The sequence below is a fragment of the Vicia villosa genome, unplaced genomic scaffold (assembly GCF_029867415.1).
Source record: "Vicia villosa cultivar HV-30 ecotype Madison, WI unplaced genomic scaffold, Vvil1.0 ctg.000938F_1_1, whole genome shotgun sequence".
Taxonomy (NCBI): Eukaryota; Viridiplantae; Streptophyta; class Magnoliopsida; order Fabales; family Fabaceae; genus Vicia; species Vicia villosa.
Window position 1 is genome coordinate 190,661 of NW_026705420.1, and position 23,916 is coordinate 214,576.

Here is a 23,916-nt window from a genome sequence, read left to right on the forward strand (position 1 = left end):
ACTCATTCCCCCACACTTACACTCCCAAATTCCAAACCACAAACCTATTCTTCTCTGTAAAAAACCTCCACTTCCACTTTCCTAACAACACTAAATTAAAAGCCTTTAAGTATTTTATACCCAACCCTTCTTCTTCCTTTTTCTGACATATCTTGCCCCACTAAACCCAATTCACTTTCCTCCGGTCCAATTCACCCACCCCATACAAAATCTTAAATTAAGATTCCAGCTTTAAGATAATACCTGGCAGAGCCTTAAAAAAAGAAAGATAATAGACTAGTAGCAAGAATAGTACTAACTTTAAAAGGATAATATGATCGTCGATTGAGAGATATTTATTATAGAGTTGTCAAAATGGGCTACCCGATCCTAAACGGGTGGGCCTTGGCGGGCCTTGGGGTTTTTAGGGCTGGGTCCAAAAAAACCCTGTAGAAATATGGGTTCGAGAATTACTACTCGAGCCTGACCCTAGATGGACTTCGGGCTACCCGATTTTAAACGGGCTTTTTATTTTAAAAAATTAAAATAAAAACCCCATAATATTTATTATAAATAAAATTAAGAATTATATCATTTTAAACATAATATATTTTTAAGTACTATATTGTCTTTTATAAATATTATAATGTGTTTTTTAAATACAATGTATGTCTAAATTGTATAAAATGTACTTGGATATTTAACATAAGAAAAAAATTAATAAAATACTGTAAAAAAGTATTGATTATATTAATGTATAATATTTAAAAGAAAAAGATTGAATTGAATAAAGATAAAATTTAGTGAGGTGAGAAAAATCAATTTATTTTTTTTAGTAAGACAATATAAATATTAATATAAATTTTTAAAAATTTATAGCTATGCGGGCCTAACGGGTACCCACGGTCCTTCTGGGATAGCCCTAATGAGTAGCAGGCTTTTCAGGGCTAGGCGAAAAAAACCCTGAAAAATATGGGCTCTAATTTTGACAGCTCTAGTTTATTGTTCCAGGACACCAATCTATCTCTCACTATGTCAATCACCGATTTCCAAACAACCTCCCTACGATGGTTACCTTTAATAGGGTTCCCTAAATATTTGAAAAGAGTTCCTCCCACCTTATAGTTGAGACGCGACGCCGCTTTCTCCAACGATTATAATATGGGATGATTTCACCTCCCCATTTCTGAACATGTCTCCATCAAATAGATTCCTATGAACGTTGTTGACCATCACTAGATTAAGACCTTCCACTACTATAAAAAATAAGAAAGGGGACAAGGGATCCCCTTATCACAATCCTCTCCCCATCGAAATTTCTTATGTAGGACTTTCGTTTATCAATACTGAAACAGAAAATATTCGCAAGCATTCATTAATCCACTTTCTCCATTTTACATTAAACACCATCCTCTCCATCATATAGTTGAGAAATTTTCAGTCCACTGAATCATATGCCTTTTCTGAAGCCCGTTAGAATAATAGAGTTTCTTGTTTCCTCCTCTTAGTCTCGTCGACCAACTCGTTGGCGATAAGCGTACAATCTGACACCCTTCCAAAAATACAAATTGAGATTTTACTATCACTTTATGCACCACTTTATTTAACCTTAATAATCTCTGAAAAAATTTAAAAGAATTGAGCTCTAAAACCATTCGAACCAAGACCATTATCCTACTAATGGCATTAAACGCATCATGCACTTTAACATATGTGAGAATATTAGTAAGCATGCATTTGGACCTCCGCAATTATACTATGTTTAGATTGCATGAATGATGAAAGAGAGAAAGTGTATGGATGGAAGGCACACACATAAAAAAATCTTCCTCTATTTGTTTCAACAGAACCATGACAATGGAAAGAAAGTTTCGTGGGACCCACACGTAAAATTATTTCGGCTCAAAAGTAGACAGAAAGTGTTATTTTATTGTTGTTCCAGTTTTATCCTTATGTATACATAAAATGTATATATTATAAATAATTAAAAAATGAATTCTTTACTTAACATAATAGTGAAAAATATTTATATTTATATAACATATATGCATATTAATACTAATACACTACCATAGATGCATTTATATATTGTTAAGAATATATTATTAAAAAAAATTAATATATCATTTATTTTATCATAAGGATATTTATGTCATTTCATAAATATACAATTTTCTTTCCTCTCACTTTCTATTCACTGTCACTAATACCAAACAACTAAAAAAATCATCTTACTTTCTTTTACATTCTTTTTATTTTCATTCCTTAAATATTTTTTCTTTTTTCTTTCTTCCCCCTTACTTTTTTATCTAATCCAAACATAGCCTTAGAGATCATATCCTCTGTTAATCCATTATGAGGACATTTATTATCAACATTAAAAATTGAATTGAAATGAAATGAATAACATATTGATTTTCAATCTCCACAAAATTAGTAATAACCTCATGCCATTTGATTTTATCCTTCTCATATCAAAAGATCTCATAACTTTGAAAGCCCAGTCTTAAACAATCATGGCATTTTTCTCTTACTCCATCAAAGAATAAACGATGGAATCAAAATCATAATGATCATATCCCAAACACAATTTCTTATCACTCACATTTAGGTAGACACAAATAAGCAATATATCAACTTTCATTTATTTTATTCATGTAAACATAGCAAACATGTGCATAAATAAATAAACTAGATTTGAATACATGTAATTTATAAAAGCTATCATATTGAATATTTAGGTGATTGATCAGCATGGAAAAGACCAAAGTGTTTTTCTGATTCTGCACCAGGCTTCTGATATTCATCAAACATAGCAAACAAATAAGTCTCAATATCTTGACCAGGTTTAGCTGGAGTCCCTTTACCACCATTAACATGAGCAATGAGATTAGTATAATATGCTCCAGCATTCTCAATTGAGGCTCCATCTCCACCTGCAGATGGCCATCCACTCTCAGACACAACAATTTTCAAATTCGAGCCTCCGACTTTGGCAAGAGCAGCATATATTGCATCCAGTTGTGCATCAAAGAGGTTTTGGTACCCAACATCATTGTTTCCTGATTGCTTAAAAAGAGCATAATCAAGAGAAATATCTTTCGTATTACTAATATAAGCAAAATATGGATACACATTTGCAAGAAGCGGTGCACCACTCTCCACGAGAAAACTAACTACTTGCGTCATATATGAAGTTGAAGCTTCGTTAAATGCTCCTGCAGAAGGAGGATACGAACTTCCTAACAAACCCATGTATATAACCGTTGAAACCTTTATTTGAGATTTTAGGTTAGCAGATGCTAGTGCTGAATCAATGTTCTTCATTGCAAGGGGAACAGATTGTGCTATATCATTATTAGCAGGATCTATTTCGTTTCCAACACCAATGTACTTGAACTTGACATCTTTAGAGAATTTTACGATATTGTTTTGAACCCAAGCATTAGCGGCTGAAATATCATTGGCAATTGATTTGATGTCTTCATTCGCGACACCGATCACAAGTTCGATGTTGGAACCTTTTAAAGCTTCCAAGGTTGCTTGATCTGGATTGAAGATTCTCATTCTTCCAAACTTTTTGGTTTGGAAAAGCTTTATTACTTGATCTTTTGGAGGCAAGTTGTCTGCTACTTGTCCATAGCATACTCCTATTGTTTGTTGGGCTGCGCATTTGAGAAAAATATAATATAGTTAAAGATAATTGTGATGAGAAAATAGTATACAACTCATCATAAAATAATTTTACACTATGAACTAATCACCAATTTGTATTTTGTCAAATCACATTTTTATTTTAAAACTATTTGAATAACATGATAGACGATTGGTTTTATTTTTGAAGACTATAACAGAAAATCAAGATAAAAAAATGTATACCGGTTACTGATGCATCCAACCCAATAAGCACAAAAAATAAGAACAAGAAAATCATATTAATTTGTAATGAAAAATGTACTATTAAAAAGATAAAAGGACTTGACTAGAAAAAAAAACGATGGAATTTTTTATTTTTAATATTGAGAGTGATTTGATTGATGAGTTTACGCAACTAATCCAGTGTATTTATATAGACAATGAGTGTAAGTTAATATTGATGAAATCCTTTGTAAATAATATCTCAATCATATTTGATTCTAAATATTAATTGTGTAATCATGTTTTTTACAAAATAGTTTATCTTTTAAAAAGACAGTTTTTTTTTTGGTAAATAATATCTCGACCATTATTTTGATTCTAAATTAATCATATTTTTTTACAAGATAATTTATCTTTTACAAAGATTCTAAGTCCAATGTCCGATTTTGAACTTTTGATAAATTATTATTTTTGTGTTTATCTTTTAAAAATATAGTTTATTTTTGGAAAATAATATCTCAATCATTACATTTGATTCTAAATATTAATTTTATAATCATATTTTTTACAAGATAGTTTATCTTTTCCAAAGATTCTAAGTCTTTCAGTTTTGGACTTTTGGTAAATTATTATTTTTGTGTTTTTCATTTAAAAAGATAGTTTATTTTTGGAAAATAATATCTCAATCATTACATTTGATTCTAAATATTAATTGTGTAATCATATTTTTACAAGATAGTTTATCTTTTACAAAGATTCTAAGTCTAATGTCCACTTTTAGACTTTTGGTAAATTATTATTTTTGTGTTTATCTTTTAAAAAGATAGTTTATTTTTGAGAAATAATATCTCAATTATTACATTTCATTCTAAATAGAGAAAAAAAGATATGCATATTTTTACACTGTCAACCAATCACAACCAAGTATTTAATTAAAACACAATTTTAATTTAAAAACTAATATGACATGACAAATGTAAAAATTTTGATTGACTGTATGTGTAAAGTTAATTTACACTGTCAGTACACTACTTTTAAACTCTTCTAAATATTAATTGTATAATCATATTTTTTACAAGATAGTTTATCTTTTACAAAGATTCTAAGTCTAGTGTCCAGTTTTGGACTTTTGGTAAATTATTATTTTTGTGTTTATCTTTTAAAAAGATAGTTTATTTTTGGGAAATTTTAGATATATTATTTTTTGTGTTTATCCTTTTCTGTCTTCCATTCTCAACCTTCCATTTATATCTAAAAATACTTGAAAATACAATAAATTATTAGCCTAAGACATGCAGGGCCGGTCCTGACTTTTTTAGAGGCCCAGGACAAATAACAAGAAAGGACCATTAAAAAATTTACTAAAAAATTTTAATTATAAATAATACTAATATTGTTAATTTTTAATATATTATTAAAAAATAAATTTAATAATTTATCTTTTTATAAAAAAACATCAACAATTTGAATTAAATTTCGCTTATTTTTTTTTTCTTTTTCGATATTGAGAGAGTGGAAGTTGTTAGTAGTAACTACATAAAGATAATTTTTTTGTTGTTTTGTGACACTTTGGTAAACCGACAAAATTTATTGCAATTGATATATTTGTTTGAAAAGATTTGAATTAATTAAATATTTATAATACCTTATAAATATTGTATTAGGTTAGACTAACTTAAATCAAGTTGTTTTAAATTTATTAAATTAATTTATTATTCATATATTCATAAGAATTAATTAAAAATAACACTAATATCTATTTTTTTAAATATATTATTATAAAATAAAATTTAACAATATTTTTTTTTATAAAAATGAAATCAAACCAGTAATAATTATATACCACTAATAATTATATAACTATGGTAGTATTTCTTATAATTTAATCATATAATAAACTTTTGAATATTTAATTATAAAAAATAAATATTATCTAAAATTTATTTTTTGAAAAGTTAATAGAATTAATATTATATGCTGTATATAATAATAAAAAGTATTAGAAATCAATGCAATTATTTAGTTAATATATGCATTTCCAAGGTACAGTGCGTACTCGAACTCACAACATCCATTTAGAACCAAACAGTTACTACAACTGCACCATAATGAATATACGCCAGTATTAGAAAATAAAAGATTATAATATTTTTCCAGTACCATTCATTAAGCTCAGACCTCAAATTTTGAGGTCCTCTTTTTTTTTAGGCTCTGGGACGTGGGTCTGTTTGTCTAAGGCTGGCCCTGAAGACATGCATGTTATGCAATTTAAATTTGTTAAAAATTTTAAATATTATATTTATATATTATATAATATATTAGTTGTATAAATATTACTTTTGTGTAATTGTTACACTTGATTCTAAATATTAATTGTGTAATTAAGTTTTTTTACAAGAATTTTGTTTGATTAATTAGTTGTCCAGATTTGGTAAATTATTACTTTTGTGCTTATTCTTAAAAGTGGATAATGGATAATGACATAATTATGTTTAAATTATTTTCTTCTAAGTTAGTAATAGGGACGAAGGAGCATGTGTCCCCCACTTACTTAATTTTTTCCTAAAAATTATTTTATAATTTATATTATTTTCACTAAAAATAAAATATTGCCCATCTTAGATATTTTTCCAATAGTAATAGAAATTAGGAAATATATTATAAAGATAACTTGATTTGTTGATAAATATATAGTAACTTATATATATTTATTTTTTTTTTGGAAATTTTGGTATGCAAAAACAAAGTTCTGTATTGACTGGCCCACGCAAGAATTGATAAAACCTAGCCGAATTTGAATTCAGGACCTTAAGAGGAACACACTCTCAAGACCCAAGCCTCCACCGCTAGGCCAACCCTAGGGGGTTTACTAACTTATACTATTAAAAATTCGAAATTAGAAAATATATATTTATAAAGATAACTTGATTCGTTGATAAATATATACTAACTTATACTATTAGAAATTAGAAAATAAATTGTTGATAAATATATACTAACTTATATTATTAAGAATTTAAATATAAAGGTAATAAAAGGTTAGATACCAAATCAAAATAATTTAAAATATTTTAATTATTATATAAATACTATTTATTAACTTAATTGTTATTTAAATTTATATTGTACTAACCCAATTGGTATAGATAAATAATAAGTTGATGATAAATATTTATAATTATAATAACTTACCAGAACAAAATTATTTAAAAATGGATCTTTATAAATATTATTGATACAAACAAATAATTCATCAAAAAAATTATTTAAGATAGTGAGTAATGACGTAACTTATTCTATTTTTGTTATGGCCAAACTTGAATTAAAAAACATGATTATGCCATTATTCTTTATCCACTATCTGATTTACCAAATTGGATAACTAATTACACACACAAAATTCTTGTAAGGGTCATGCTAAGGAGTGCCCCGAGGATATTGGTTAAACATTTCAAATTAAGAAAATATTTTAGATTCAATGCATTGAATACACCTAATTTTTTTAAAAAATTTAATTATTTATATTTTCAATGCATTTAATACATATATTTTAGGTAAAAACATATTTTTTTACTTTATTAAACAATGCTCAACTTACCTTTTTAATCTCTTAACCAGTGCCCCTGGGGCACTCGTTAGCATTACCCTTCTTGTAAAAAGCATAATTGTACTATTAATATATGTAATAATTGAGATATTATTTACAAAATATTTAATCAAATACTAACATACTCATTGTATATTGATAAGAATGTTGACATAAAAATATTAATTTAAATTTGAATTATTTTAAAAGAATACAATAAAAAAACTTTAAAAAAATACCTAACATAACTCTAAAAAAGAAATTACCATTCACATTTTTAATAATAATAAAATACTAAATACAAAATCAAAATATAATAATTTATGATTAAATAGATATTTTATTTTAACATTTAAAATAAAATAATAATGTTTTAATCTAACAATTACTTTTTTATGTTATTTTTGAAATGATTATGTACATATTCAATTAAAAAATCTATCATCCTTTTAAACTCAAAACTAATATATTATATAATATATAAATAAATATAATATTTAAAATTTTCAACAAACTTAAATCTCATCTGTTAAAGTGCAGGTCTTAGTCTAGTTTGTTGTATTTTCAAGTTTTTTTTAGTTAAAAAGATAGTGGATAATGGATAATGGCATAATCATGTTTTTTAATTCAAGTTTGGCTATAACGAAAATAGAATAAATTACGCCATTACTCATTAAATAACTTTTTATTGAATTATTTGTTTGTATAAATAATATTTGTAAAGATCCATTTTTAAATTATTTTTTCTAGTAATTTATTATAATTATAAATATTCTTTATCAACTTATTATTTGTCTATACCGACTAAGTTAGTATAATATAAATTTAAATAACAATTAAGTTAATAAATAGTATTTATATAAAAATTAAATTATTTTAAATTATTTTTATTTGGTATTTAACCTTTTATTATCTTTATATTTAAAATTTTAATAGTATAAGTTAGTATATATTTATCAACAATTTATTTTTTCTGTAAAAAACATACCAAGTTATCTTTATAATAATTACAAAAATGCATTTAATAACAAAATTATAAAGTAAAAAATAAAATAGAAATTAAAATTGATCAAGTTTTACTCCCTTGCAAGAATAAGTTTTCTTCCCACTCTTCCATTTCCAGCCTTCAATTTAAAGAAACTATCATGTTTTTTTATTGCATTCTTTTAATATAATGCAAATTTGAACTAATAGTTTTATGTAAAAAATTCTAATCAATATTTTTTCCCTATTTTGTAATATTTGATTTGGTTCTAAAATTCTTATCATGAATTAAAAATAAAACATGTGACTATTTGATTTTATTTAATTTTGTTGTGGCTTAAACTTATGTAGCCATAATATATTTGTTAAAATGGGTATTTTTTTGTTTACATGAATTACTTATATAAATAAATATTTTTCTCTTTATATTAAGGAACTATAACTAATATATCTATAACTATATATAAAGGGAATACACTCTTTTGGGCGGGCGCTTTTTCATTCCCATTTTACCTTTTTAAATGCAATTTATTTATTTTAAAAAAATTCAATAATAATAAAAAGGTGCAGTTTTTTTCAACAGTTATATGGTAATCCAAAAAAATACGTGTGTATAATGCCGAGTTGGTTTTTCCAATTTTTTTAATAAACCTTTCTGTGTGTATAACTTATTAACTCAACACAAGTATGTGACATTACTAAATTCTATCTTCTTTATTTATTCTTTTTTTCTCTCAATTGCAATTCTATTTTTTTTTTCTCATTTGATTTAATACTCTCAATTGAATTGCATTGAAAGATTTGTTCAATTAGCTTTGTGATTTTGGTTTTTTTTGAAATATTTTTGTTGTTGTGCATTTCATATATATCATTTATGCTTTATAATTTTTTGTAACCGCCTGCAAATCATCAATTTTATAATTCTTCCATTCTCATCATTTTCTTTTTTCAGCATAGTTGATTTTATGAGAGGGTTGCATGTTCATTTTTCACCATAAATAGAGAGAATTGACAATTTTGGTCGGACCTATTTTGTATTTCATAAGTACCCTTTCATTAAATCCTATTGCAAAATAAAAAGAAGGTATCGATTTTAAAAATTATTAGAAAGAAAATAATTGGTGAATCACATACTCTACTTTAGAAGGTGCTTTTTTAAGACAATGATACTACCAATATGACAAGGAAAATTTTTGGGTAGACACCCACATAACAAATTTTTTTATTCATGTTTTTTTAATAACAGTCATTATTCCACGGTTCAAAACACTGATAACTCTGTAAAAAATAACTTCTCACTATTTCTAACCGCCCTTCTACTATTCAAATAACTTCTCTTCACAAGCCATTTGCAAAATATTTCTCTTTTCATTTTTCAAAGCCATTTTAAAACTAAAATCTATCTCTTTCTTGCTTTGCCAAGTTGTGTCTACCTTATTCGTTTATAACATATACTTTTGTTTGAAATATAAAATTAGATTTTGTTTTTTTTTTCCACAGTATTTGGCCGTATATTGTAAATTGAAAGGGTTATGGAGTAAGAATAATAGAGTGATTTTTCTTTGGTTTTATAATTAGTTCATTTTTTATTATTGTATTTCATTTTCTTTAATTTTATTTGCAAGACCACTAAAGATATCTTAAAGCATCATTCATACAAATTGTTTTGGAAATGGTGATATTATTTTTCAAAGTAAGAAAAATTGCACTTTGGTTAAAAGTTATGTCAACTATATTCATTCTGATTTTTTTTTTTTTTAATTTTACCTTTTCCTGTGTTAATAAATTATGTTAAGTAGTCTAGATCAAGGCCTTCATTTATCCTGAACTTTTAAAATTTTAATTGCATTTGTAATAAAGGTATTCGTTGTACGGTTTGAACGGTTTTGACGTTAAAAATTATTTGAACTGCAAGAGAAAAAAAATGTTTAGTTTAGTTTGGTGGGCTTTTAAAAATAAAACCGAATCAAACCAAACCAAACTAATGCGGTTTGAGTTAGTCTGATTGGTTCGGTTTTTTTACAAAAAAAATATTGAGTCATATATACACATATAGAAGAAAATATAATTTTGTGTTTTATCATTCATACATTTTCATTAAAAAGTTTATAATTATCAAAATAAGTTTAAAATTTGATACATAAAATTGCGTCTTACACATTTATCTTAGGATATGTATGTTTCAAGGTTAAAAAAAATATTTCCAAAAATAGGACTATGGGAATTCAAGATTCCTATGTTTGATTAAAGTTTTAAAAAAATATTCCAACAAACTTTTTATTCCAAAGAATCTTATCTACACATGATTCTTTTATTTTTATTCCAAGGCCTAAAGGGTGGGAATATAACATTCTCATGGGAATAATTTCAACCAACTATAACTTTTCCCGTTCCCGTCTGTCCGCTTTTTTTAATGCGCACAGCAGAGAAAAATAAACGCGTGTACATTTTTTAATGAGGTTTTTAACGTACGACAAATTTTAAAAATAATATTAGTTAGACACAATTAGTAGAATTAAATTGAAGATGATAAATATGTATTTTTAAATTGTGTTATGAACTCAATCTTCTCCGTATCAAATTAAAGATGACATATTTTAAAATTGAGTAATAAGCCATATCTTCTTCATACATGAAATTAGGAAACTACTTCCATAACACGTGTATGTCTTTTATGCAGTTTTCGATATACGACTTGCTAAAAATAACTATTTAGACAATATTATTAGTTAAGAATAATTCTATTTAGGTAGAAATTTTTTAGTGCACACACGTATGAACTAAACACAGATAAAAATTTAAACATGAATACTCTCTCTTTACTTTTACTATTTTCTCTCCATCTCTCCCTCCCCCTTCTCTCTCTCTCTCTCTCTCTCTCTCTCTCTCTCTCTCTCTCTCTCTCTCTCTCTCTCTCTCTCTCTCTCTCTCTCTCTCTCTCTCTCTCTCTCTCTCTCTCTCTCTCTCTCTATATATATATATATATATATATATATTATATATATATATATATATATATATATATATATATATATATATATATATATATATATATATATATATATATATATATAACAATATATAAAAGGGATACATCTTTTTGGACTGACCTATTTTACTTCCTAAAATACCCTTTTCTTTTCTTTTTTTAATAAATAAAATAAATACAATTTAAAAAATAGTGTTGTCAATAACTTCCACCAGTTATTCAAGTTATTCATGGGAAGGGTTTAAAAGTTAATAACTCCTATTCTTTATAACTGCAATATCATTTACTTTGAAGAATGAATACATTTTCACTCATTTCTAAATGAATGATTTGGCCACAAAAATTGAGAGTGAGGAACATTCAAGAGTTTTTACACAACAATTGTGAGACATTCAATATCATGTCGCGATATATGTACAAGGTAAACATTTCTTCTATTCAATTGTCCATTTTTTTCATATGATGTGTTTTTTAATTATTTTATTTATATGACTGCAGTAACAATTATTGAAGACGTAATTGTTTGATTTAGACTACATGCTCATAAATTTATTCAAGCAAGGAATACATTAAACCGTTTTTTATTTTTTTTTGAATTGTTTGACTTGAATATTAGTATGGAGTTTCCAACTAAGACATAATACTTCAGTGTTTTTCTGTTTTCTTCCTTATGCATTTTCAATGTTTGTTTTTTTCATTGACGGGAACCACTTAATGTCAGAATTGACCCTCGAACCGAACTAAACTGGTGATTATAAAACAAAAAAAAAGTTTGTTTTCCCCATTTCTCTTAAGGTTTTAGGTGGAGAAGTGGTGTCTCTCCCACAAAGGTGTTGCTCAAAGGAATGTCCCGGAAATTAACGATGCTCCCGACTCGACCCTCCCCCGATGTTGCGCTAACAATGGTATCAGAGCCTGGTTCAAGAAAAAGGGACCGGCTAAAACTTGTAGTTGAAAGTCAACGGATACATGTAGTTGAAGAGAATCAACGGATACATGTAGTTGAAGTCAACGGATACAAGTGTATGTGGAAGAGGAGCTTCCACATGAGGAAGAGCATTGTGCAAGACTCACACTTGAGGGGGAGTGTTGAGAATCAAGTGTGAGTGTGGATAATAGTCCCACATTGGAAATGTGTGTGGTGACTTGAGCATATATAAGTGGGAGAACCCACTCACCTATCACCTTAAGGTTTTAGGTGGAGAAGTGGTGTCTCTCCCACAAAAGTGTTGCTCAAAGGAATGTCCCGGAAATTAACGATGCTCCCGACTCGACCCTCCCCCGATGTTGCGCTAACAATTTAGCCGGTCCCTTTTTTCTCACATAACATGTCGAAGTCTTTCGACACATATTCTCCACCACCGTCAGTTCTCAAAACCTTGAGCTTTCGACCACTTTGTCTTTCGACCATAGATTTGAACTTGACAAATACCTCGATCACTTCACTTTTCTTCTTGATCAGGTAAGTCCATAGTTTTCGACTGAAATCATCTATGAATGTAACAAAGTATTTGTTACCTCCATTCGAATCCACCTGGATTGGTCCACATACATCAAAGTATATGACATCAAGGATTGCCTTCGACTTGCTTCCTGCATCCTTGCTGAAGCTATTCTTGTGCTGCTTCGCCTGCACACATTCCTCACATACCTCGTTTGGAATGTCGATTTCTGGCAGTCCTGAAACCATATTCTTTCTTTTCAAGTCTCTGATGTCATTGAAGTTGAGATGGCCTAGTCGATAGTGCCATATCCATTCATCTCTGCTAGCTGCAGTTGCAAGGCACTCGTGCTCCATCACATTGAGTTCGATCTTGAAGGTTCTATTCTGTGACATAGGAGCCTTCAAGATTAACCTCCCACTTGCATCGACAACTCTCATCATCTTGTCTTCGATCGAAACTTTGTAATTCTTTTCGACCAACTGCCCAATGCTGAGTAAGTTGCTCTTCATGCCTGGTATGTACAACACATTGGAAATTACTGACCTCTTTCCATCTTTCCTCGTAATCATTACATCACCAATACCTTCAGCTGCTAAAGTATTGTCATTTGCAAATTTCACCATGTTCTTCATTGAGGGTTTTATGTTGACAAACCAATCTTTTCTTCCAAACATATGTGATGAGCATCCCGAATCCAAGTACCACTGGTCCTTGAATTTATCTTCATCTTTTGTTGTGACCATCAACAACATCTCTTCTTCTTCTTCTTGTTTTGCAAGCTTTGCATCACTTTCTTGACTTTTATTCTTTTCTAGACAAACTGTCGAATAGTGACCATACTTCTGACAGTTGAAACATTGAATGTGACTCTTGTCAGGCTTCCGACCACCACCTCTTCCTCTACCTGCAGCACCACCTCTTTGGTTGCCTTGGTAAGAGGGCTTTCTTTGATTCGACCAATTTCCTTCTTGCTGATTTCGACCAGTCGAATTGTTGTAGCCACCTCTACCTTTATTTCCAGTCCAGCTTCCTTTGCCTTTCTTTTCGTTTGCTGACTGAGCCTGCAGAGCCACATCGCTCTTCGACTTGCCCGCAACTCTTTCAGCCATTCTTTGTTCATGAGATTCAAGTGTCCCTTGAAGTTCTTCTTTTGTCAATTTCGACAAGTCCTTCGACTCTTCTATGGCTACCACGATATGGTCGAACTTAGGGGCCAAAGACCTCAATATCTTCGAAACAACAGCTTTTGTTGTTAACACTTCTCCACATATCTTGATTTGATTCACTAGTTTCGTAACCCTAGTGAAGAAATCAGTTATGCTTTCGCTATCTTCCATCTGAAGCAATTCATATGTTCTCTTGTGAGTTTGTAACCTCACCTCTTTCACCTTTTCTGCACCTCCAAAAGATTTTTCAAGAATCTCCCAAGCTTCTTTTGAAGATTCTATATCACTAACCTTTTCAAAATTATCTGGACTCAGACATTGATGGATTATAAAGAGAGCTTTATAATCTTTCTTCTTTAATTCTTTATGTGCAGCCTTTTCTTCCTCCTTCGCACCTTCTGCAAGCGGTTCTATCCCTTCTTTTACAAGATCCCAAAGATCTTGACAACAGAATACAACCTTCATCTGCTTGCACCAATTCTCATAGTTATCTCCTTTCAGAATTGGTAATGTTGCTGGAAAATGCCCATTCGGATGATTCATTGCCATCGCCATTCTTCTTGCCTTGAATCGATTAACCGGAGCTCTAGATACCAGATGTTGGAATTAAACTCTCAAACCTTTGAGTAATTCCTTATCGTTAAAGATGACAATGAAGAAAAATAGGATTAGGGTTTGCAGAAATATTAAAAGAGAAGGAGAAAGTATTTTATGCAGAGTTTCTCTCTGCCCATAAACTGTGGAAATTCTGTTATTCACTTGCAACTGCAACTTCTGTGAATACAAGTTAATGACTTGATTACAAATAACGAGGGTTACTCCCTATTTATAAATTTAGGTTAGCTTTCTCCCTAAGCCAAAGCCCAAAACTATAAAAGCCCAAAATACCTATTTTGGAGCTAAATCAAATCTAATCTATTTTAAACCTAAATCAAATCTATCTAGATTTAAAAAACAAATTTATGTGTAACAAACTTGTTACACATTTCGACACACCTTGTGTTCGAGCAACAACCTGCTTCGACACAAGGAATTACAAATTAACAGTTATAACTCAATTAAACAAATGTAGTACTAATTTTTTAAAGTAAGTACTAATAGTTAATATTTTTACATGTATAAAAATGGAGGCTGCTTAAAATTAGAGGCCTTAGGCAACTGCCTTTGTTGCCTTACCCAAAGACCGGGCCTGTCTAAAACCATTCGAACCAAGACCATTATCCTACTAATGGCAATAAACGCATCATGCACTTTAACATATGTGAGAATATTAGTAAGCATGCATTTGGACCTGTTCAATTACACTATATTTGGTTTACATGAATGATGAAGGAGAGAAAGTGTATGGATGGAAGGCACACACATCAAAAAATCTTCCTCTATTTGTTTCAACAGAACCATGACAATGGAAAGAAAGATTCGCGGGACCCACACGTAAAATTATTTCGACTCAAAAGTAGACAGAAAGTGTTTTTTACTGCTGTTCCAGTTTTATCCTTATGTATCCATAAAATATATATTATAAATAATTAAAAAATAATTCTTTATTTAACATAACAGTGAAAAATATTTATATTTATATAGCATATATGCATAGTAATATTAATACATTAACTAGATGCATTTATGTATTGTTAAGAATATATTATTAAAAAAAATCAATATATCATTTATTTTATCATAAGGATATTTATGTCATTTCGTAAATATACATCTTTCTTTCCTCTCACTTTCTATTCAGTCTCACTAATACCAAACAACTAAAAAAATCATCTTTATCTAATCCAAACATAGCCTTAGAGATCGTATCCTCTATTAATTTATTACGAGGACATTTATTATCAACATTAAAAATTGAATTGAAATGAATAATAATTTTCAATCTCCACAAAATTAGTAATAATCTCATGCCATTTGATTTTATCCTTCTCATATCAAAAGATCTCATAACTTTCAAAGCCCAATCTTAAACAATCATGGCATTTTTCTCTTACTCCATCAAAGAATAAACGATGGAATCAAAATCATAATGATCATATCCCAAACACAATTTCTTATCACTCACATTTAGGTAGACACAAATAAGCAATATATCAACTTTCATTTATTTTATTCATGTAAACATAGCAAACATGTGCATAAATAAATAAACTAGATTTGAATACATGTAATTTATAAAGCTATCATATTGAATATTTAGGTGATTGATCAGCATGGAAAAGACCAAAGTGTTTTTCAGATTCTGCACCAGGCTTCTGATATTCATCAAACATAGCAAACAAATAAGTCTCAATATCTTGACCAGGTTTAGCTGGAGTCCCTTTACCACCATTAACATGAGCAATGAGATTAGTATAATATGCTCCAGCATTCTCAATTGAGGCTCCATCTCCACCTGCAGATGGCCATCCACTCTCAGACACAACAATTTTCAAATTCGAGCCTCCGACTTTGGCAAGAGCGGCATATATTGCATCCAGTTGTGCATCAAAGAGGTTTTGGTACCCAACATCATTGTTTCCTGATTGCTTAAAAAGAGCATAATCAAGAGAAATATCTTTCGTATTACCAATATAAGCAAAATATGGATACACATTTGCAAGAAGCGGTGCACCACTTTCCACGAGAAAACTAACTACTTGCGTCATATATGAAGTTGATGCTTCGTTAAATGCTCCTGCAGAAGGAGGATACGAACTTCCTAACAAACCCATGAACTTCCTAACAAACCCATGTATATAACCGTTGAAACCTTTATTTGAGATTTTAGGTTAGCAGATGCTAGTGCTGAATCAATGTTCTTCATTGCAAGGGGAACAGATTGTGCTATATCATTATTAGCAGGATCTATTTCGTTTCCAACACCAATGTACTTGAACTTGACATCTTTAGAGAATTTTACGATATTGTTTTGAACCCAAGCATTAGCGGCTGAAATATCATTGGCAATTGATTTGATGTCTTCATTTGCGACACCGATCATAAGTTCGATGTTGGAACCTTTTAGAGCCTCCAAGGTTGCTTGATCTGGATTGAAGATTCTCATTCTTCCAAACTTTTTGGTTTGGAAAAGCTTTATTACTTGATCTTTTGGAGGCAAGTTGTCTGCTACTTGTCCATAGCATACTCCTATTGTTTGTGCTGCATTTGAGAAATATAATAATATAGTTAAATATGTTTATGATCTTTGCGTAATTGAAAGAGTTTAATTGATATATATATATATATATATATATATATATATATATATATATATATATATATATATATATATATATATATATATATATATATATATATATATTAACAGATTTATAATAAAATAGTTTTACGGTGTCTTTCATCGTAAAAACCCAATCATTAGTTATGATTTGACAGAATACCATAAGCCATTTGTTAGTGTAAAATTATTTTGCAAAGTAGTTACGTATTCTATTTTCTCTAATTGATATATAAAGTCCCCTTTTAAAAAAAATAGTTGAGGAAGACTATCATACAAAATTAAGATCAAAGAAGATGTATACCTGTTACTGATGCATCCAACCCAATAAGCACAACAAGTAAGAACAAGAAAATCATATTAGTTTGTAACGATAAATGTATTATTGAAAAGACAAAAAGACTTGACTAGAAGAAAAAAAATGGAAATGATATATATATTTTTTAATATTGAGTGTTTTGATTTCTTTGAGTTTTCACAACTAATCCATTGTCTTTATATATACATGAAATCCCTTGTCAATAATATCTCGATTATTACATTTGAATCTAAATATTAATTGTATAATCATGTTTTTTTACAAATTAATTAATTATCCAGTTTTGGTAAATTATTATTTTTGTGTTTATTCTTTAAAAAGATTATGGATAATGACATAATTATGTTTTTTAATTCATGTTTGGATCTAAAAAATAATAATAAATTACGTCATTACTCATTATCTTAAATAACATTTTAAGAATTATTTGTTTGTATAAATAATATTTATAAATATCCATGTTTAAATTATTTTGTTCTGGTAAGTTATTATAACTTTAAATATTTATCATCAATTTAGTATTTGTCTATACCAATTAAGTTAGTACAATATAATTTTAAATAACAATTAAGTTAATAAATAGTATTTATATATCAATTAAAATATTTTAAATTATTTTGATTTGGTATTTAACCTTTATTACCTTTATATTTAAATTTTTAATAGTATAAGTTAGTATATATTTATCAACAATTAATTTTTTTTCTTTAAAAAACACATCAAATTAATAAATAGGAAAAAGACATTAACAACAAAATTATAAAGTAAAAATAAAATAGAAATTAAAATTGATCAACTTTTACTTTGCAAGAATAAATAAAGTCCCTTGTTTTCTTCTCTCTTCCATTTTCCAACCTTCCATTTAAAAGAATGCAAATTTGAATCAATAGTTTATGTATAAAATTCTAATAATTTTTTTTCTATTTTGTAATATTTGATTTGGTTCTAAAATTCTTATTAAAAATATAAGGTGTGACTATTTGATTTTGTTTAATTTTGTTGTCGCTAAAATTTATGCTGCCATCGTATAAAAAAAATTATGTTGCCATAATATATTTGTTAAAATGAGTATTTTTTTTGTTTACATGAATTACTTATATAAAATGATTATGGATAATGGCATAATTATGTATTTTAATTCATGTTTGGATATAAAAAATAATAATAAATTACGTCATTACTCACTATCTTAAATAACATTTTAAGAATTATTTGTTTGTATAAATAATATTTATAAATATCCATGTTTAAATTATTTTGTTCTGGTAAGTTATTATAACTTTAAATATTTATCATCAATTTAGTATTTGTATATACCAATTAAGTTAGTACAATATAATTTTAAATAACAATTAAGTTAATAAATAGTATTTATATATCAATTAAAATATTTTAAATTATTTTGATTTGGTATTTAACCTTTAATACCTTTATATTTAAATTTTTAATAGTATAAGTTAGTATATATTTATCAACAATTAATTTTTTTTCTTTAAAAAACACATCAAATTAATAAATAGGAAAAAGACATTAACAACAAAATTATAAAGTAAAAAACAAAATAGAAATTAAAATTGATCAAGTTTTACTTTGCAAGAATAAATAAAGTGTGTTGTTTTCTTCTCTCTTCCATTTTCCAACCTTCCATTTAAAAGAATGCAAATTTGAATCAATAGTTTATGTATAAAATTCTAATAATTTTTTTCCTATTTTGTAATATTTGATTTGGTTCTAAAATTCTTATCATGTGTTAAAAATATAAGGTGTGACTATTTGATTTTGTTTAATTTTGTTGTCGCTAAAATTTATGCTGCCATCGTATAAAAAAAAATTATGTTGCCATAATATATTTGTTAAAATGAGTATTTTTTTTTGTTTACATGAATTACTTATATAAATATAATAATTTTTTCCTTTATATTAAAGAACTAATGATTTTATAAGCTTAAGAAGTTTGAAAAAAATATTGATTATGTTTTAATTATTAGTAGAAAATACTTTTTAATTTCACAGAAAATTATCATAAATTAAGAACTAAATTGCATAATTAATAATTTTAAACTTTAATTTTATTACAATACAAACATTATATAAAAAAATTATTTTAAAAACAATTTTTTACTCGTAGTTAAAATTATTATTTATATAAGGTGGAAAATAAAATTATTAAATAATCAATAAATATATTTTTAATTATTATAAATTAATAAACATGTAATAATATGCAGTTATGAAAAATCATATTTTAAATGGAAATTATGCTATATTTGTGAAAAAATAAAGAAAATAATTACAAAAGAGAAAAATATAAATTAAAACTAATTTTAGTAATTTGGTGGATGTAAATTAAGAAATTGAAGTTTAGTATTAAATAAATATAAGAGTTAAATTATTTATAATTGATAACTGTAAAATTGATTTTTATTAAGTAGGAATTATGAAAAACATATTTTTTTACATATTTATAATTATTTTTTTGTATATTTATTAAATAATTATTAAATATATTTTTAGGAAACCTTAGAGCAGATTGGTGATAGTAGAAGATTCAAGAAGCGTTAATCGAGTAAAGATCATGTAGAAGAGTTTGGCATTAGGTTGTATAGAAGTCAAGTTCTAGATAGGAGATTATTTTTTAGCATTATTATGGATTAGAGATTGTATGAACTCTTGCAATATTGTTTAAAATAAAAAGGAACAAAGCAGGTTCCACTGGAAAATCATTGAACAGTATAGTAGACTCACGCGATGACGAAAGAGTTGAAGCGCTTAAAATCCTGATATACTCTTTATCTCTAACTTTAGCATTTGGTTTTATTAGGATATTGCATGTATAGAGTTCTGTAAATTCTGCGTGTCTTAAGGTAGATCACACTACTTGCATTTATATTAGTGTTACAATAAAAACATTGAAATTTAATGAATAAGCACTAACCTATTTAATGAATAAGCATTAACCTAGTAAGTTGTTTAGTCTAGGAATACTATAAATCACTAGAATATCTACAATCATAATTAATTCTAACACTCCTCCTTAAGCTGGAGCATACATGTTATATGCACCAAGCTTATTACAAATAAATTCAACCCACGGTCCTCTAAGGGATTTAGTAAATATGTCAGTCAATTGATCATTTGAACCAACAAAACTAGTTATGATATCTTCTAAAAGAACCTTATCTCTTACAAAGTGACAATCGATCTCTATGCGCTTAGTTATTTCATGAAAAATTAGATTGGAGGCGATATGAAATGCAACTTGGTTATCGCAAATAAGTTTCATTGCCTTGATGTCTCCTAATTTGAGTTGTTGGAGTAGTTGTTTTAACCACGTGAGTTCACATGTTGTTATCATAGCACGACATTATGCTTCTGCACTAGCTAGTCCTTGCAATTATGTTTTGTTTCTTGTTCCTTCTTAAGATTAAATTTCCTTCATGATTCTTGCGATTTGGTTTCCCTACCTGATGGAAAAACTACTGTGGGTTGTCAATGGGTCTATACAGTTAAAATTAGGCCTGATGGAAAGATTGAATGTCTAAAATCTCGTCTCGTAGCGAAAGGCTTTCTGCAAATGAGATTGGCCGAGAAAAAGACACTTGAGGGATTTTGCAGCAAATTTATCTTTACCTGGAGTAAGGTCATAAACAAAACATATGCATCCAAAAACACGAAGTGGTAGAGAATAAAGATGTTGCTGAGGGAAAAATGGAATGTGGTACTTGGTTGTTGAGTATCGAGGAAGGCATGTGATTGATTAAGTAGCAAGTTGTCAGGATTGCATCTCCCCAAAAACGAGGAGGCACATTATTGTAAAAGAGCATGGTATGAGCCATTTCAATTAAGTGTCGATTCTTTCTCTCAATAACACCATTTGTTTGAGGAGTATGAGCACATGAGGTCTGGTGGAGGATTCCCTATGAAGCGAAAAAGGATTGAAAAGACATAAACAAATATTCATGAGTGTTATTACTTTGGAAAATTTTAATGTGGGTACCAAATTGTGTGTTTATTGCTGAGCAAAAAAATTGAGAGATTGAGAATACATCTAAGCATTTTTTTCATTAAAAATATCCAAGTGCATCTAGAAAAGTCAATAATAAAAGTAACAAAACACTGATAACCCTAGCATGAAACAACGCAGCTAGGACCCCAAATATTAGAATGAACTAAATAAAAACTTAGACGTAGCTCTTTTATTAAGTCTAGAAAGAAACTCCTAGTATGTTTCCCAAACTGACATAACTCACACTCTAAGGTAGACACTTTTGACAGACTTGGAACCATTAAATGCAACTTTTGAAGGCTAGGATGTCCTAAATGTTGGTGAACAAAGTGAAAAGACTCGACGACTGAACAAGAAATAGGCGTCATCGGTGTTGGAAGGTAATATAGACCTTGAGACTCTTTCCCTACTCCAATCATTGTCCCAGTACTCCGATCCTGCACAATAACACAACCATTAGAAACATGTAATAAAGTAAGGTAGGGTACAAGTGATTGGACGGATGGATATTAAATTAAATGGACAATCAGGAACATAAAGCACAAAGTCCAAGGAAAGTGTGAGTATGGGATTTGTTTAGCCAATGCCTTGACATTTGGTTTGTGATCAATTAGCCAGAGTAATACTCGAGTGTGTGTCCATATAAGTCAAATCTGAGAAAAGAAATTTGTACCAGACATATGATCAGCGACACTTGAGTCAAGGATCCAAGGTCCAAGTGAAAAATACTTTGTAACAAAGGCTATAGAATTACCATTATGAGAAACATAAACATCAGGTTATGTAGTTTGCATTTATGCCTTAAGTTGGAGGTACTCATTATACTTAGTGGTAGAAATGGAGACTTGAGCACTTGTGACAAAGGCTTCATTTTGAGCAGCCCAATCTGCATAGTTAGCATTAGCTACCAATTTTTTTGCTAGGAATCAAAGGGAGCGTAGTGAAACTGAAAGTTGAAGAAGAGGAGGCAGCAAATCTGATCGAAGACATGACGATCTACGTGGGATTAGAGAAAAAAAGTTGCTGAAAAATCAACAAAATAAATTATGAAAACTCCTTGGAATATTTTTTTTATAAACAAAAAAAAAACTCCTTGGAATCTGACAGAGTGGGCTTTGCGGTGGTCGGTACTGAAAGTTGGTTGCTGGAGTAGTGTGTGGGGTGGAATACAACAACACTATGGGGTGGAATACAACAGCAACAAAAGGATTGTTGTGCTCGGTGGGAAATTTCACAGCGGTAGGTTGAACTAGAAATAGCACTGCTAGAAGGTGTGCAAACAGTGGTTGGACCAAGGATACATTCCAAAATAAAAATATAGAACATCCCTAGGATGAACCACATCTGATACCATATAGAATTTTGTAAATTATGTGTGTCTTAAGGTAGATCACACTACTTGTATTTATATTAGTGTTACAATAAATACATTGAAGTTTGATGAATAAGCATTAACATATTTAATGAATAAGCACTAACCTAGGAAGTTGTTTAGTCTAGGAATACTATCAATCACTAGAATATCTACGATCATAATTAATTCTAACAATATCTTAGGTTTTCAATTCTTAGTGTAGTTTATCGTTTATTCAATTGATAGTGATTTATTACATAAGGTTAGATTTTGTTAGAATTGGTGTCTATTTGAGATTTAGTGGTGATTAAATTATGTAGAACTATTGCTGCTAGAATCCGATCACAATAGAACTATCGTATAAAACACATCTTGTGTAATATACAATAGCTCAATAGTTCATTATTGAACAATATGTGAGTTTTGTAAATCATGTATTTGTCGACGTGATCAAAATTTAATAAAAGTAAAATTCACATATTTTCATTTTAAATCTTCCGCGTGCCACTTTAGAAAACCTCTAATATTTTATTTCGGAAAATTAGTCGGAATTTGTTTTTGGGTTTGATCACCCCCTTGTAGACTGGTTTCTACTCCATATTCTCACCCAACACAACAGTGTTGACGGGATATCTTACTAGGCTGTCATCTTTCTCGAAGCTATGTTCTTAAGTTTTTCTTTGGGAGCATTGGTGGGGATCTTTATTGATTGATGCTATCTTTACTCGAGTTTGTTTCTGGTTGGAACTCATGCATGCATTTTTTTCCTCCCTAAATCTAACTTTAAGTGTCTTTCTTTAGTTGGTAACAATTATGTATGTTATGTCCCTTAATGCGGTGGTAAAAGCATCATTGGCTGGAATGAAGACCCATTTGTCTCTTTGATTTCATTGGTGCTTCAATTAACCTTATGTACATGATTTCTCCCAATACTTGGTCTCTTTTGGTATTTAATTAATTGGTGGAAAATGGTATTGTCTGTTTTTTTACAAATTAGTAGTTGTTGCATT

The 23,916-nt window shown here is 28.6% G+C and overlaps 1 protein-coding gene and 1 pseudogene across 1 annotated transcript; both read right to left on the reverse strand.

The window, feature by feature from the left end:
• Nucleotides 1-2,637: 2,637 nt before the first annotated feature.
• Nucleotides 2,638-4,000, reverse strand: LOC131632367 (glucan endo-1,3-beta-glucosidase-like). The gene is made up of 2 exons (XM_058903122.1): nucleotides 3,859-4,000; nucleotides 2,638-3,644 (listed from the first exon to the last, which is right to left on the reverse strand). Exons 1-2 carry the CDS (start codon nucleotides 3,911-3,913, stop codon nucleotides 2,704-2,706), a joined length of 996 nt encoding a protein of 331 aa, XP_058759105.1. The 5' UTR covers nucleotides 3,914-4,000; the 3' UTR covers nucleotides 2,638-2,703.
• A 12,149-nt stretch (nucleotides 4,001-16,149) lies between these two features.
• LOC131632356 (glucan endo-1,3-beta-glucosidase-like) lies at nucleotides 16,150-17,586 on the reverse strand (annotated as a pseudogene).
• Between the last annotated feature and the right edge of the window lie 6,330 nt (nucleotides 17,587-23,916).

Excerpts from the sequence above, each read along its gene's own strand:
- LOC131632367 (XM_058903122.1), bottom strand. The coding sequence starts at position 3,913 with ATGATTTTCTTGTTCTTATTTTTTGTGCTTATTGGGTTGGATGCATCA. Across the intron at positions 3,645-3,858 it reads GTTGGATGCATCAGTAACCG|CCCAACAAACAATAGGAGTA; the intron begins GTATACATTTTT and ends TCAAATGCGCAG.